General features: G+C 40.1%; 2 protein-coding genes across 3 annotated transcripts in view; one reads left to right on the forward strand and one right to left on the reverse strand.

Annotated features, from left to right (window-relative positions):
- Nucleotides 1–5,270, reverse strand: part of LOC105468101 (trafficking kinesin protein 2) — a 76,122-nt gene extending 70,852 nt beyond the window's left edge. For both annotated transcript variants that reach the window (XM_011718072.2, XM_011718074.3), the window contains exon 1: nt 5,017–5,270. The gene's annotated coding sequence lies outside the window, so the exon portion shown is untranslated. The remainder of the gene's footprint in view (nt 1–5,016) is intronic.
- Nucleotides 5,271–5,405: 135 nt separating this feature from the next.
- The window catches only part of LOC105468099 (STE20 related adaptor beta), a 29,498-nt gene continuing 18,450 nt past the window's right edge, over nt 5,406–16,453 (forward strand). The window contains exons 1-3 of the mRNA XM_011718071.2: nt 5,406–5,605; nt 8,423–8,529; nt 13,037–13,117. Coding sequence (XP_011716373.1) covers nt 8,518–8,529; nt 13,037–13,117 — 93 coding nt within the window. The 5' untranslated portion in view covers nt 5,406–5,605; nt 8,423–8,517. The remainder of the gene's footprint in view (nt 5,606–8,422; nt 8,530–13,036; nt 13,118–16,453) is intronic.

Raw genomic sequence — 16,453 nt, forward strand, 5'->3', positions numbered from 1 at the left:
CCCAACAGGCCTTCGCAGAAACCCCAACTTGAAGGAGGTATTGCCTCCCAACACTTTCTGCTCTTCTCTAAAACACTTTTTAAAACCTTAGAGCTGTTCCTTATCTCCTCTGACAAACTATATACCTCTTACAGCAAACATACTTATTTTTGTATTACTCTGCCCTCTTTTCACAAATAAAGATCTAGATAAATATCATATAGCAACAGCACAGTGTAAAGACTCTGAAGACAGACTGAGTTTGAATCTTAACTCTGCTGCCTGTTAGCAATGTGATCTTGGACAAGCTACTTAACCTCTCTGTGCTTCAGTATGTTTATGTATAAAATGAACAGTAGGTATTTCAAAAGGTTGTCAGAGAATTTGGCTTACATCTGTGTCAGCACCATAAAAGTGTCTATTAAACACATAAGATCACTTTTTATGGTGGAAAAATACTGAATATTCTGATAGTTGTAGAAAGCTTTATGATCTATATAAGGAAAAGCAAAATGTCAAAATAAAGACAGCCTCTGGGTACAAACAGCTATATACAAATTCTTTCTATATCTATATCTATGTGATTCTATATCTTCTTATGTATACTCTAAGGGTTAGCTGTGCCCTTTATAATCTTATATTAACAGTGGCTCTGTTTCAGTTAGACATTTCAATATTCTGGGAAAACTGTTAGTTCTGCGTCCTGTGGCACTAGCTACCTTGGTTACCTTGTCTCCAGTCTTATTACCTTTCATTTATCCTTTACAAGTCTAAGTCTTTCTAAAATGCAAATCTAATGCTTTTCCACTGCTACAAACCACCTCCATCCCATCTTCCTTAGGATAAAGTTTAAGTCCCTTGGCATCTCACGTAAAATCTTCCTAATCCAGCCCCAGCCTCATCTCCAGTTTCATTTCTCTCAACATTTATCTCCTCACCAAAAATCACCTCAATCACCTAAACACAGCTTAAAGGCTTCGTGCATGTCTACCTCCATCACCTAACCACAGCTTAAAGGCTTTTTGTATGTCAATCCTTTTGCCTAGAACACCTATTTGTCAGTTTGCTAGGGGTTCCACAAAACAATACCACAGCCTGGGTGGCTCCAACAACAGAAATTTATTTTTTCACAATTCTAGAAGCTGGAAGTCCAAAATCAAGGTATTGGCAGGTTGGTTTCTCCTGAGGCCTCTTTTCTTGGTCTTCCTAATGAACCCTCACATGGTCTTTCCTTTGTGTGTGCAACTCTGGAGTCTCTTTTTGTGTTCAGATTTCCTTCTTATAAGGAAAACTGTCAGACTGGATTAGAACCCACCCTAATGGCTTCATCTGAACTTAATCACCCCAAAGCCCTGTCTCCAAATACGGTCACATTCTGAGGTTATGGGTTTTAGGGCTTCAACATAATTTTGGGAGGACACAATTCAGCCCATAATATCCCCTTCCCCTTTTCCGTGCCCAGGCTAATTCCCATTTTTTTTCCCAAGACTGGTCCAAGCCTTCCTACTCCAGGCTAACTTCAGTGTTCCTTCTCTGCACTCTCAAAGTACCTCTGCAAGCTGTGATTCTATTGCTCAACACACCATGTTAATTGTCTCTTTCCTTCTTCAAACTACATTCCTTAAGGGCAAAGACTAAATTCCTAGCATTGGCACAGTGTGTGGCACACAGAAGGTGTTTAACAAAGATTTGATCATTGAAGGGAAACGAAAGAAAGAACATGAACCTTGAAGTATGACAAACGTGGGTTCAAATCCTGGTTCCACAGTTTACTTATCTGTGACTCTGGGCAAGTCATTAAATGCTGAACTTCCATTTTAAATAAAGTAGTTATAAAGACAAATGACCTACTTATAATGAAAGCACCCAGCTGTGTAGGTGCTCAATAACTGTTAGACTACAGATTTTGATCTTGTCTGCTGTGACACTCAATACTACCATTTAGTAGCTGCATGACCTTTGGTATATTTACTATCCTCTCTTTGCTTTAGTTGCCTATGTATAAAAATACCTCAGTACTATTGTGAGGATAACTTAATATAGGTAAAAGATTATCTAGCACATAGTATTATATGTTTCCTATTATTATAAGAACACTGCAGATCTTAACAGATAATGACTAAACTATGAATAATTTAGTTCCTTTAATTACTAAGTCATTTAAATGTGAATATTACCTTTTTGCCTCCTATTTCTTACTAACTAAACAGGATGATAACTAAAGAGGTTCAAAACTGGTACAGGTGATATAATCAGAGCTCAAAATAAACATGAAATAAGACATTATCTGTCTCATTCCTTATATTGGTATTTAGCATATTTGGGGCACTAAAACAAAGAAACTTTCAGTGGAGAATAACACTTCTCCGCTCATATTTTAATTTTTTTTAGAGATGGCATCTCACTGTCACTCAAGCTGGAGTACAGTGGTGCCATAATTGCTCAAGGGATCCTTTGATCTCAGCCTCCCAGGTAGCTGGGACTACAGGCGCAAACAACCACACCCAGCTATTTTTTATTTTTATTTTTGGTAGAGATGGGGTTTTGCTATGTTGAACAGGTTGGTCTCAAGCCATCCTCCTGCCTTGGGCCCTCAAAGTGCTGCGATTACAAGTGTGAGTCACCATGCCCAGCAGGGTCATATTTTTATTTGCAGACTCACAAAACCTGTTAACTGGAAAGAACCTTTTGATAAAAGTCCAGTCTTATAATTTCTTACATAAGTGAGATGGATTTGGAATGGGCTTTTAGGGTCTTACTGAGCAGTTCAGTAAGAAATGGGAATTGTAGGCAGAGAGAATCAGTTTGCTCAAAAGTACTAAAGCAGGGGTTCAGGACTTATTCCAGATGTCCAAGGTGTGTGTTGGAACCAGTCTTAGACAATAACACTGGACAATCCTCTTTAACCACTCAACCTTTAAAGTCTGTAATTTGTGAAGTACGTATTAGTTACCTGATCTGTGACTTTGAAGCAAGGCAGATCTAGATTTAAATCTCCCCTTGTTACATAAGCAAGTCTTTGAGCCTCAGATTAGTGCGATAGGTTTGTTGAAGTGATTGAGCTAAAGTATGAAGAGCTCCCACCTGGGGTGCCTGGCAGATTGCAAATACTAAAATGTTGGTTCTGTCTTTTCTTTTTTTGAGACGGAATTTTGTTCTTGTTGCCCAGGCTGGAGTGCAATGGCTCGATCTTGGCTTACCGCAACCTCTGTCTCCTGGGTTCAAGCGATTCTCCTGCCTCAGCCTCCTGAGTAGCTGGGATTGCTGGCAGGTGCCACCATGCCTGGTTAATGTTTTGTTTTTTTTTTTTGAGATGGAGTCTCGCTCTGACGCCGAGGCTGGAGTGCAGTGGTGCAATCTTGGCTCACTGCAACCTCCGCCTCCCGGGTTCAAGCAATTATTCTGCCTCAGCCTCCCGAGTAGCTGGGACTACAGGCACGTGCCACCACGCCCGGCTAATTTCTGTACTTTTAGTAGGGAAGGGGTGTCACCATATTGGCCAGACTGGTGTATTTTTTTTTTTTTTTTTGCAGTAGAGATGGGGTTTCTCCATGTTGGTCAGGCTGTTATTGAACTCCCAACCTCAGGAGATCCGCCCACCTCGGCCTCCCAAAGTGCTGGGATTACAGGCATGAGCCACCGCACCCGGCCAAATGTCGGTTATTTCTAACAAACCTCTTCCATCATATGAATAAGTCTGCAAGATAACAAAAACACTGTCTTTCACATGGTATGTGCTTGTTAAATGTCTGAGACTTGTTGGACATCACTTAATTTTAAAAATAGAAAGCTGGGGCTGGGCACGGTGGTTCACGCCTGTAATACCAGCACTTTGGGAGGCCGAGGCAGGTGGATCATGAGGTCAAGAGATCGAGACCTTCCTGGCCAACATGGTAAAACACCCTCTCTACTGAAAATACAAAAATTGAGCGTGGTAGTATGCGCCTATAGTCCCAGCTACTCTGGAGGCTGAGGGAGGAGAATCGCTTGAATCCAGGAGGCGGAGGTTGCAGTGAGCCGAGATCACCCCACTGCACTCGAGCCTGGAGACAGAGCGAGACTCTGTCTTAAGAAAAATAAATAAATAAATAAATAAATAAAAAGAAAAGCTGGAATAACTGCTGGGATGATAAAGTGTCTTCATCCCTGACCTTTCTCACCACCAAATGTCCTTCACAATTTGTTTTTAAGTGTCATGTCACCACCATTAACCTGCTATTTGGAGACTACTGTACCTCAGACTTCCAAGTCAACAGCAAAGATCTAAAGGTCGGGAAAATTTACGGAGACCAACAACTGAAAGTGTTCCTTTTGTTCCTATGGTCCGTTCCATCAACTTGATGAATTTCCTGTGAAGTTACTTTTTTCTTTTTTTCTTTTTTTTTTCTGACGTAGAAACAGCAGGTCTAAGCAAAAGGTGAATGAGCAAGTAACTGAACTTATCCCTATTATTATGACGCAGATTTTTTTTTTTTTTAAGTTGAAAGACTATTTTTGGGCTGGTACTAAAAAGGACATGTGCCAAGATCTATTACTTAGGCTTCAAACGAAAGTCAGTCGTTTTTGTTTTTCAAGATATGTGGCATCTGGCTCAAAATCAATTGCAAGAAAAGCCCAACTCTATTTGACCCAGAAAGAGCTCTTTCCAATACCCTCTCCTCCCACTTACATCACAAATGGCGACTGAGGCTTAAGGTTTAATGCCCGACCCTAAAGCCACTCATCCTAAAAGACGAGGCTCCAGATGGATGCTGTCTGGCAGAGGATAAGGCGCTATGAGAAGCTGCCAAGCCTCAGATGTGCAGCTGGGCTGAATCCCGACGCCAGCGCCCAGCGCCCATCACTTTGCACCCACACTTAGGAAACAACCCACTCCTCACCGCGGGACCCGGACCCAGCCCTCCAGCACCCAGCCTCCGGCTCCGTCGTGGGCGCGTGACCTCCGGGGACCGGAGGAGCTCAAGACAAGGAGGTCCCTCCGCCTTCCGGGGAACTTGTCAAGGGCAAGTTCGGATTGTGCACGGATAGCTTACTCACTGGAGTGGCTCGGCATCCTCTGTCTTCCGCCCGCGCTTCCTCAGGAAGCCCCTAATGCAGCGGCAGCCTGAGAGCAGCAGCCGAAGTTGCCGCCGCTGCTCCCACTGCCAGCAACCGCCCGGGCGTGGCACGGACAGGCGGGCGACTTCACAACATCATCACTCGGCGACCTAGGTTCTGCGGCGACACCAGGTCGTTGGCAGCCCCTACACAATTGGGGAAGCCAAAGGAGACCCACTCTCCCAGCGGCCTCCACGGCCCCAGCGCAAGACCTGCTGGGAATTGTAGTTTCCTGCCCGCCCCGCCCCAAGCTCGAAGGCCCCGCCTTCTCGCTGCCCAGCCCCAGGGAGGGAGGCGGGGCCGCGACCCCGGCGCGGGTGGGGCGAATGCGTTCCCAGCGGGTAGCCTGGGTCTGGGGCAGAGTTCCAAGCCCACGGCCCCGGTCGCGGCCTCGCCGCCCTCCCGCGCCCCGCGCCGGGAGCGGGCCTAGAACGCTCGCCTAGCCCCTCCGCGAGCAGGGCTTTGGCGCCCGCCCCTGTCCGCACAGCTGGCAGCCTGAAGAGAGTCGCTGGCCGTGGTCGCCGCTAGGGTAACGACGGGAGGCAGGCCCGGGAAGGGAAGGTGTCGGGGCCGGTGGGGGACGTGAGGGAGTGAGCCTTGGTCCGCGCACGCCCGGGAAGCCCGAGGCCAGAACGCGCTAGCCCACCTCCAGGCCGAGCACCGGCGGCTGGCGGAGCCGTGGCAAGAATGCGGCCCGGCGTGGCGAGCGGCTACTGCGCCAGTGCAGGTCGGGCTCAGCGGGTTCCCGGGCCGCGGGTTCTCAGTCCGCCCAGTGGTCCCTGACGGGTTGGCCGTGCCAGGTGCGCGGGGCCCAGGCCGCCCGGGCGCCCTCTCCCCGCAGCCCTCACCTTTGGCCGCTCTCTTGGGCTTGGCGAGTTGCCACACCAAAGACACCCTCAGACCCCAGTTCTATCTGCCGCCTTCTGCAAGTTCGCTGCAAAGTCCCCCAGAGCAGGACTAGGAAGGAACCTTTTACAAAATCAAATACTCGAGTGTCGTTTTGTCTTCGGTTTTTCAATTCAACCCTGTGTTTTTCCCTGCTGGGTCTGTTGTCAAGTACCTTTTCCCCAAAACTTAATGAGGATGTGTAACACGGCGCCTTCCTAGCACGGTGCCTGGCACACAGTAGGCGCTCAGTAAAGATTTGTTGAAAGCATGAGTCACTAAGCTTGGAAAATTCTCCCGAGCTGTGCGTCGCTATGATCTTTGTTAAGATTTTACAGGTTCCCAAGATCACTTTGAAAATTACAGTAGTTTTAAAGCTCAACAAAGACAGTTACATCGGGTCATTTTTGCATTCCCTGTAACAGTGGCCTCTGTTGAATGCCTAAATTAACTCAAAGCCTGTGTTCTGTAAGAAGATGCGACCTTTGATTTCTACAGAAAGTGTTAATCTTTCAGATTAAAGTCTTCACATGAACGATTCTATTATGGAACAAACTGAAATTACTTATAAAGCTTTATTGTAATTAGCGTTTTAGATACAAGTGCAAGGGACTGCACTGATGTACTTGTGAATACACTCCGAAATAGAGGTCTCTTAAATATGACTTTTTTTTTAAGAAAGGGTATATATTCATGTCTCGTGAAAGAGCATGCCAGAGAAAATTATAATAACAGCAAATCCCCCACCCCCACCCCTTTGCTGGGTGCAGCTGCTGCCTTGACCTCAAAATGTCTTGTAAAATTATCTCTTAGTAGTCTGGTGTATCTAAGGCAAAAATCTCTGAGATTAAACCACTCTATAGGGACAACCCTTTTATTACTAACAATTCTTAACAGATTGTGTCTGTTTCTTCTGAGCTTTTCTGAAAAAGAAAGAAAAAGACAACGTAATGGAGTTTCACATTATTAAGACAAAATCAGTAACAACTTGCTGACATTGAGTGAAAAAAGCAAGATACAAAATCATGATAACCAGAAAATTTGGTTAAGCATGACATCCATAACCCTTTTGCTTGTGAGAAGGTCAGCTACAAGTGGCCAGGGCCTTGTCCGCCCTTATTACCAGTGGGTGTCCACAGTGCCTGACCCATGGTAGCCATTCATTAAACACTTGTGTAATGATTACTTACTTGGCTGTTACAGATTAACAGTGTATTGACTGTGGGTGTGTAGTTTCTTCATTTACTTGGGTATCTCCTTAGAATAGATGACTCTAGGGAATTTTACTGGGTCAAAAGGTATGAATATTTTCATGGTTATTGAAACATTTTACAACCTGATTTCCAAATAAGCCTTATTGTTTTGTACTGCCTTCAGTACATTTGAGTGTACCTTTCAAAGCATAGTTCAAGCTGATACAGTGTTTGCTAATTAGGGGGCACTTTGAGATGTAACTCATTTGATCTCATTCACCCTGGAAGGTTGGCAGGGCAGGCATTGCTTTTCTCCTTTTGTAGCACATCTAACTCCAGTGCCTTAAATTGATCACAACCTTTCAGGCTAAATGATCACAACCTTTCAGGTCCATCTTCCTCCCAATCTCTACCTTTGGTTCACAGTTAACATCCTGAATAAATTCACCTCTTTCTTTAGCAGTAAAATTGGACATTGTTTTATAGTTTTTATGGTTTACAAAATCTTCCCTTTCTCATTCTGCTCACATGTTTGTAGATGAGTTCATCAAATTTGGGGACTTAATTAAAATGAAATAATGAAGCACAATTTAGATGAAAGAGATGATGTTGGTTAGATGTAAAGGAATACTCTGAACCCACAAACTTACAAGATTGCCACCCTTTCTATTAGTAAAGGTCTGGAAACCGTGGATGGTGCTTTTGTACCTCCTTGAATTAATTTCCTAGTCTGTTACTCTGATTCTCTCCCATATTTGCTGGTCAGGGACCCCAAATGATTTAGGAGGTAATTAATCCAATAAGAAAGAGCTTTGGAAAGTCTCAGAGTTTAGTTATAATATGTGGAACCATTGAAAATTCTTGGGGTTTATTGTAAGTGACACTGTTTATATCATAAAGTGGGCCAAAAAATTGGTTTTTTATATTGCTTTCAAATTTGCTCAGCGTTATTTAAAAAACAAACAAAAAACAGTATAGAAAAGATAGGGAAGGAGAAATGCAAATATATTGAGGCTTTGGAAATATTTAGAACCTCTTTTCGTTTTCACTCTGCTTCTTTGTTTTCATGTCAGATCCCAAATAATGTTCAGTAAAAAATAAATGCTCTTTAAAGATACTTTTCAGGAACGTCTCCTCGTGTCAAGGAGTAGCTGCCTAAATATTGAATATCGAGGAATAGCTGCCTAAATATTGGATGGGTTTAAGGCAACTAGTTCTTTTAGGAACTTTTATGTGAATCTAAATTATTTTGCTTTTGTTTTTTATAGTAGGATATATCTGCATCTTGAAAGGAAGATAAAACAAAAGCCTTCTTTGGAATAGATGGATTTTTGTCACTTTCTGTATGAACTAAAGCGATTCAATGTCTCTTTTGGTAAGTTTTTGTAAATATAGATCTGATTTTGTTCTGTTAGAGTAGTTGGATGTTAATGCCAAGCCATAATAAAAGGGATATTCTGATGGGATATTCTTATGCTCTGAGATATTGTTTTAACCTGATTGACTTCTGGACTTGGGAAATGAATTACTTTCCATTGAGTTTTTCTTTCATAAAGAACTTCTCGTATACTTCAATATGCTCATTATTCTAATCCTTTGTCCCATATCTACTTTTTCTCATAGGTGTTACACTTCGATATGCCACCCACACCAGTTAGCTATGCCTTATCTTTTAAATCTTTCAAAAATTCCTTTTACAAATTTCCATCTGACCAAAAGCAAGCCAAACAGTATTAAAAATAACCCCTTTGACTTAACCAAAAATAAAATCATTTGGATCAAGTATAATATGAGGTATAGCTGCCAACTGGTTTTTTATTTGTATTTAGATCCATGGTATCTACTTTAGATTAAGTAGCTTGAGGACTTTCATTCTGTTTAATACATAATAATAATATTTGAATAGGGAATACTTATATTAAAACGTGGCTTTTAAAAAAGTAATGAGTAGACCAAGTGTAGTGGCTCACACCTGTAATCCCAGCATTTTTCAGGGACTAAGACTAGAGGATCAGTTGAACTCGGGAGTTCAAGACCAGCCTAGGCAACATAGTGAGACCCTGTCTGTATAAAATATTAGCCAGATGTGGTGTTACATGTCTGTAGTCTCAGCTAGTCAGAAGGTTAAGGTGGGAGGATTGCTTGAGTGAGGGATGAAGGCTGCAGTGAACTGTGATCATGCCAGTGCATTCCAACCTGGGTGATAGAGGGAGATCCTATCTCAAAAAAAAAAAAAAAAAAATGAGTATATTTGTATGATGATTTATAATTTACAAATACTTTCATATATTTCTTTCATAGTTTCACATTGTGGAAGTTTAGCAGGGCATGTGGCATTATCCTCATTTTCAGTTTGTCCAAGATTGCAAAAAATTGGAGCTGGACTCATACCTGCCAATCTATTCTATCAGTTACCAAGGCTGAGAGGCAGAACTATGAAGTTAGAAGACCGTATTGTTAGTAATATGGAAAATACATAATACAATTACTTATATGTTTAAAGTAAAGCTTTACCACTTGAAAGAGAAGCTTTATATATCTGGAAAATACTTGGAGGTGAAATGTCTTACTCTCTAAAGGAGAGATCAGCAAGCTTTTCTGTAAAGGCCAGATAGTATTTACAGACCCTTTGGTCTTTGTTACAGTTACTTTTCTGCTGAAGTACTAGCATGAAAGCAGCCATAGGCAATATATAAATGAATGAATGTATCTGTGTTCCAGTAAAACTTTATTCACAAAAACAGGTGGTGGGTCAGATTTGGCTCATGGACCATAGTTTGCCGACCCCTACTCTAAAGGATTACTTAAGATTTACAATTTTGTGTCAATTTTTCAAGTTGGAAAAGATATAGAAGGGCATTTAGTCTATTCCCCTCATTTGATAGGTGAGGATTCTGAGATTCAGAGGGCTGTGTGTTGCCCAGGGTTTTCAAATTTTGGAAAAAGGATGTCTTAGCTTATTATTCCATAATTATGGGTTTTGTGAAAAATAATAGAATGTGATCATGGGTGATTTATATTATTAATGATTTTAACTTTAAATCAATTTTTCCGCAATGGTGAAATATTTTAAATTCTTTGAATCGAAATATTTTTTTTCCTAAATGAGAAATTTATGCAATTGGGATAAAGTTGATACTTTTACTTAAGGATTCCTCCCCATTCAAGTTTTACCCTCTATTTGAGAACTAAGAAATGCTGTTTTCAAAGGAGAAATGCAGTTTCTTTATAAGGTCTAACTACTTTTTACTTGGCTATTATGATAATGGACAAAGAAATGATATTCAAAAATGTTCTGTGGGAGCTTTCTTCTGGATGATTTTAAATCATTATACTGCCTGAAAGAAATTAGCCTGTAGATTCTTCATGAGCTATTATGTTCACCAGCATTTGATTGATGCAGTGTGGATATAAAAATGTTTTGAAGGATAAGATATGACTATTTTATGATTTTTATAATATGGGCAGCTAATGAACATGCTAACATTTTTTAGGTGGAGAGAGCAAAAATATCTTCCTTATATTGGCTGGTTTTAGCTGTCTTCGTATTTAATAGTGATCACTTTCTTAGGCTGTGAAAATTTTATATAAAGATGATGCAATAGAAGCCTGCCATATTAGTTTATAAAATGTTTTTTGTATTTTTATAAACTGAGAACATAGATCACAACTCTTATTTTGAAAAAAAAATGGGGTCAATATGTCTTAAATTCTCTTTCATCAAAAAAGTGATGCACATTTTTTAGAGGTAACGGCTCTTTAAATGCTTGAGTGTATTTTGAGGGCTGTGTCAGAGTTCTCCCAAACCACCCTCAGGTTTAGTGATTTGCCAGGAGGACTCAAAGAACTTATCATACAGTCATACTCACAGCTAAGATTTATTAGCAAAAAGGTATAAAGCAAAATCAGCAAAGGGAAAAGGTGTGTGGGGTGAAGTTGAGAGAAAACCAGGCGCAAGCTTTCAAGAATCTTTTCTCAGTGGAGTCCCATAGGATATGCACAGTTCCCCCAGAGGTGTGACATGTGAAATGTTGTCTACTAGGGAAGCTCATTAGAGACTTGGACTTAAGGTTTTTATTGGGGACTTGTCACGTAGGCATGCTCTGCTAGCAAGTAACAAAATTCCAGTCTCCCAGAAAAAAAGCCAGGTGTTCAGCATAAACCATATTATTTGCATGAATGGTTTAGACACAGTGAGCGATTCTTATGAAGGGAACCTCCACAAAATCCCAGTTCCCAGATACTAGCCAAGGGTCAACCTTATAAGCAGCTCTTTTCTAAGAATAGCAGTCAGGCCTGTTGTTAATTCTTCTTTTGCAGTGGTATTAATGGTCGTTATGAAAAATTAAAGCTAAATGTAAAAATATGTAAATACCAAACAATACATAAATGTCCTGCCTAGCTGGTGGATATTTTCAATATGAACAGCAGTAATAATCTTCAAAAACTGTTTTATTATAAATGTTATTCACCCTAGGAAGCCATTAGAAACTCTGCAGAGGAATCAGTTGTACAGCTATCTTGACATTGTTAGCATCTATTCTTCAGGGTGAGTTTTACATCAAACAGTGGGAATATATGCCAAATTTTTGTAATAGATTTATAAAGTATACAGACTGTAGGAATTCAAGTTAAAATAATCAGCAGTATAGGCTAACTGGGAAAATGACTAGTTTGATTAGTGAGAAATTCTGACGTTTCTTAAAAGGAAACTTCCTTTTAAGTAATTGACTACAAAGTGTTAAGTAGACATAGGTAGACATATCTTAAGAGACTCATTTGAAATTGTACCCTAATGTTTATATAAAAATAAATATCCATAAGATGCTTGAAATGAAAAATTTTGAAATGGTTCACATCTGTAATCCCAGCACTTTGGGAGGCTGAGGTGGGTGGAACACTTGAGGTCAGGAGTCCAAAACCAGCCTGGCCAACATGGTGAAACCCCATCTCTACTAAAACTACAAAAATTAGCCAGGCATGGTGGCAGGCACCTATAATCCCAGCTGCTCAGGAAGTTGAGGCAGGAGAATTGCTTGAACCCAAGAGGCGGAGGTTGCATCGAGTTGAGATTGCACCACTGCACTCTAGCGTGGGTGATAGAGGGAGACTCCATCTCAAAAAAAAGAAAGAAATTTTTTCAGATACTGAAAATATCTTGTTATAAAAGCCTCTCATACAATGTGTTTATACTTTTCTTTTGACATACTTTTTCTTCCTAAATAGTATAAGGTCAGCTTCACCCCACTGATTGATGATGTGATAAATCACATGTAGGTGTTACATTTCTTTATTGGCAATAAATAATAATAGAACCATGGGTAAATATGCAGAAAAATGTAAATTGTGATAATAAAAGTAAGTCTCTCTTAATTTGCTTTGAGTTGTAATTAGAGATGTTTATCACCTTTAAAAATAATTATTTTTTCACTCAATATGTGGCTTAATGTGAATAAACATGGTTTCTATACTTAAGAAGATAGCTGAGGATCAAAATAAAAATAATTATAATGAATACAGCAGAATAATCTTTGGCTAAATATTCAGAAGAAAACCTCAGTGGTGTTGACAGACAGAGTTAAAAATCAACACCAACAGTTAAAATGAATTATTATGACATCAAGAAAAGAGGGCAAGGATCAGCGATAGCACCAAGTGAAATGCTAACATATATGAAGTTTGTCTGCATGCCCAGCCACTTCTCCCTTCTGTTCCACACTGAGTTCCCTCATGATGTGGATCCTGGCTTCAATTCCAGGTTCCTGCATGTTGCCCTTCCTCTCTGCTCCCCACTCTAGTCACTAGACCTTTTTGTATCTACACACCACCCCTGCTTAACTGTAACTTATTTTTCACTTATATAATGCATTTCTGACTTCCAGGATTGTTTCTGCACTTCAAGAACACAAGTTGAATCACTCAGACCTGAAAAACAGTCTGAAACCAGTATCCATCAATACTTGGTAAGGAAATGGTTAGGCTGGATGCAGTGGTTCACACCTGTAATCCCAACACTTTGGGAGGCCAAGGCAGGAGGATCACTTGAGCCTAAGAGTTCGAGACCAGCCTGAGCAACATAGTGAGATCTCATCTTTTAAAAAAAAAAAAAAATGGTTGAGTACAATTAATGCTCTAACTTTGTCTTCTATTCACTTCTGGTTCTCCTCTATTTCTTTTTCTTTACAGTGTCTTTTACTATTTCTCCTTTCTCCTGCCATTTTCCAGGAGTCTATAACTGGCCATTTCTCTTCTTCCTAAAGTGGCTCTTCCTAAGCAGTTTACCTGTTCCTATGACTTAAGTTGTTCAAATTTCAGATTGTCCTGGAGTTACCACAGGTTTCCTGAGGGGACCCTGGCATCAAGCAGAACTGATGCTTCTCAAATTTTTACCTGCAACCCCAGACCCTTTCCTGCAGATTTCAGATTGTCCTGGGGTTACCACAGGTTTCCTGAGGGGACCCTGGTATCAAGCAGAACTGATGTTTCTCAGATTTTTACCCCAGACTCTTTCCTGGGCAACAGACATGCCTCTAGAATACCTCCGATTGGATTTTTCAAAGGCATCACTACTCAGTTTGAATAAAACCTTAATCTTCTTTTAAACCCACCAACTCATTGTATTTCCTACTTCGGCTAATGAAAAGTCATCCACTGTGTCATCCTAACTAGAAACTTTAGAGTTATCCTCACACGGCCTCTACCTCTGCCCCCATATTTATTATTCACCAAGTCTTCTGAATCTGTCTCTGAAATGCCCTGGGGTCTATCCCCTATTTCACATGAGCACTGCTACTGCTCAGGTCTCATTGTCTCTCACCCGGGCTCTTGCAGGTGGACTCGTTGCCTCTACTCTCCTAGACACACACATAGTCTTCTCCCACCACTCACATCTGTTCAGTGTTCAGTACTGCTACCAATACAGGCCTGCTTGTGTCGCTTTCCAGCTTTGAAACTTCCATTGGCTTACTAAAGCCTATAGAATAAAGTATAAATTAGCATAATATGAGGGCTCTTAGCTGGTGTAGAATATGTCTTAGTTTCATTCTCTACTTGAAATACTCTTTTTTCTTTTCTGCTTCTGAAATTCTTCCTCATCCATAAAGAATTGGTTCAAATATTGTATCTATGAAGCTTTTCCACTTATACTTTTTATTTGGCTCTGCTTCTGTATATCTTAGATATATCTTAGGATATTTCTTTGGGATCTTTTCTTCTCCTTATTCCATACTTTATATTGCATTTTTTTACTACAGAATGGAACCTACCTTGCAAATGCCTTATTCACCACAAAATTAGTGAATCCCAGTTAATTTTGCTTATAATTTAACCCCCAGCCCTATCTTCAGCTGTCTTTATTTCTGTTATTTGGCTTTTTATTCATTAATACTCTAGTCTTCTGGTTACCTGTCTCTTCATAAAATAGGACGTAGTATCTGAGGGTTTTTTTTTTTTAATTGGAGTACTTAGAAGGTGTATATATTTATGGGGTACTTGAGATATTTTGATACAGGCATATGATATGTGATAATTACATCAGGGTAAATGGGTTATCTATCACTTTAAGCATAAATCATTTCTTTGTGTTATAAACATTCCAATTATACTTTCAGTTATTTTAAAATGTACAATAAGTTATTGTTGACTGTAGTCACTCTGTCATGCTATCAAATACTAGATCTTATTCATTCTATCTAACTATATTTTTGTACTCATTAACCATCTCCAGTCTACCCACCCCTTCTTGGCCTCTATTCTCTAGCTCCATGAGTTCAGTTGTTTTAATTTTTAGCTCCCACAAGTGAGTGAGAACATGTGAAGTTTGTCTTTCTGGGCCTGCCATATTTCACTTAACATAATGGTCTTCACTTTCATCCATGTTGTTGCAAATGGTAGTATCTCATTCTTTTTTATGGCTAAATAATATTCCATTGTACGTATGTACCACATTTTCTTTATCCATTCATCTGTTGATGGAAATTTAGGTTTCTTCCAAATCTTGGCTATTGTCAATAGTGCTGCAATAAACATGGATGTGTATATATCTCTTTGATATACTGATTTCTTTTCTTTTGGATATATACCTATCAGTGGGATTGCTGGATCATATGGTAGTTTTTTGTTTTTAGTTTTTTGAGGAACCTCCATACTGTTCTCCATAGTAGTTGTACTAATTTGCATTATCACAACAGTATATGAGGGTTCTCTTTTCTCCATATCCTCACCAGCATTTGTTATTGCCTGTCTTTTGGATAAAAGCCATTTTAACTAGGGTGAGATGATATCCCCTTGTAGTTTCGATTTGCATTTCTCTGATGATCAGTGATGTTGAGCAGTTTTTCATATACCTGTTTGCCATTTGTATGTCATCTTTAAAGAACAATTGTTTTTATTTGTATTTTTTTGGAGATGGCCAAAAAGATTTGCCACCCAGTCTACACTGTAGTGGTGTAATCATAGCTCACAGCAGCCTTGAACTCCTGGGTTCAAGCAATCCTTTCACCTCAGGTTGTTGATAAGCTAGGACTACAGGCATGTATTACCACAGCCAGCTAATTAAAAGAGGTCTTACTATGTTGACCAGGCTGATCTGGAACTCCTGGCCTCCAGTGATCCTCCCACCTCAGCCTCCCAAAGTATTGGGCTTACAGGTGTGAGCCACTGTGCCCAGAACCGTATGTCTTCTTTTGAGAAATGTCTATTTCTAGATCTTTTGCCCATTTTTAAATCAGATGGTTAGATTTTAAAAATTGGATTATTTGAGCTCCTTATATATTCTGGTCCTTATATATCCCTTGTCAGATGAGTAATTTGCAAATATGTTCTCCCATTCTATGGGTTGTCTCTTCACTTTGTTTTTTCTTTTGCTCTGCAGAAACTTTTTAACTCGCTGTGATTTCATTTGTCCATTTTTGCTTGATTGCCTCTACTTTTGGGGTATTACTCAATTAATCTTTGCCCAGACCAATTTCCTGGACAACTTCCTCCATGTTTTCTTGTAGTAATTTCATAGTTTGAGGTCTTAGATTTAAGTCTTTAATCCATTTCAATTTTATTTTTTAATATAACAAGAGATATGGGTCTACTTTCATTCTTCTGCATACAAATATCCAGTTTTCCCAGCACCATTTATTGAAGAGACTGTCCTTTCCCCAGTGTATGTTCTTGGCATCTTTGTCAAAAATGAGTTCACTGTAGATGTATGGATTTATTTCTGAGTTCTCTGTTCTGTTCCATTGGCCTGTGTGTCTGTTTGTATACAAGTACCAAGCTGTTTTGGTTACAATAACTCTGTAGTATAA

The sequence above is a fragment of the Macaca nemestrina genome, chromosome 11, assembly GCF_043159975.1.
Source record: "Macaca nemestrina isolate mMacNem1 chromosome 11, mMacNem.hap1, whole genome shotgun sequence".
Lineage (NCBI taxonomy): Eukaryota > Metazoa > Chordata > Mammalia > Primates > Cercopithecidae > Macaca > Macaca nemestrina.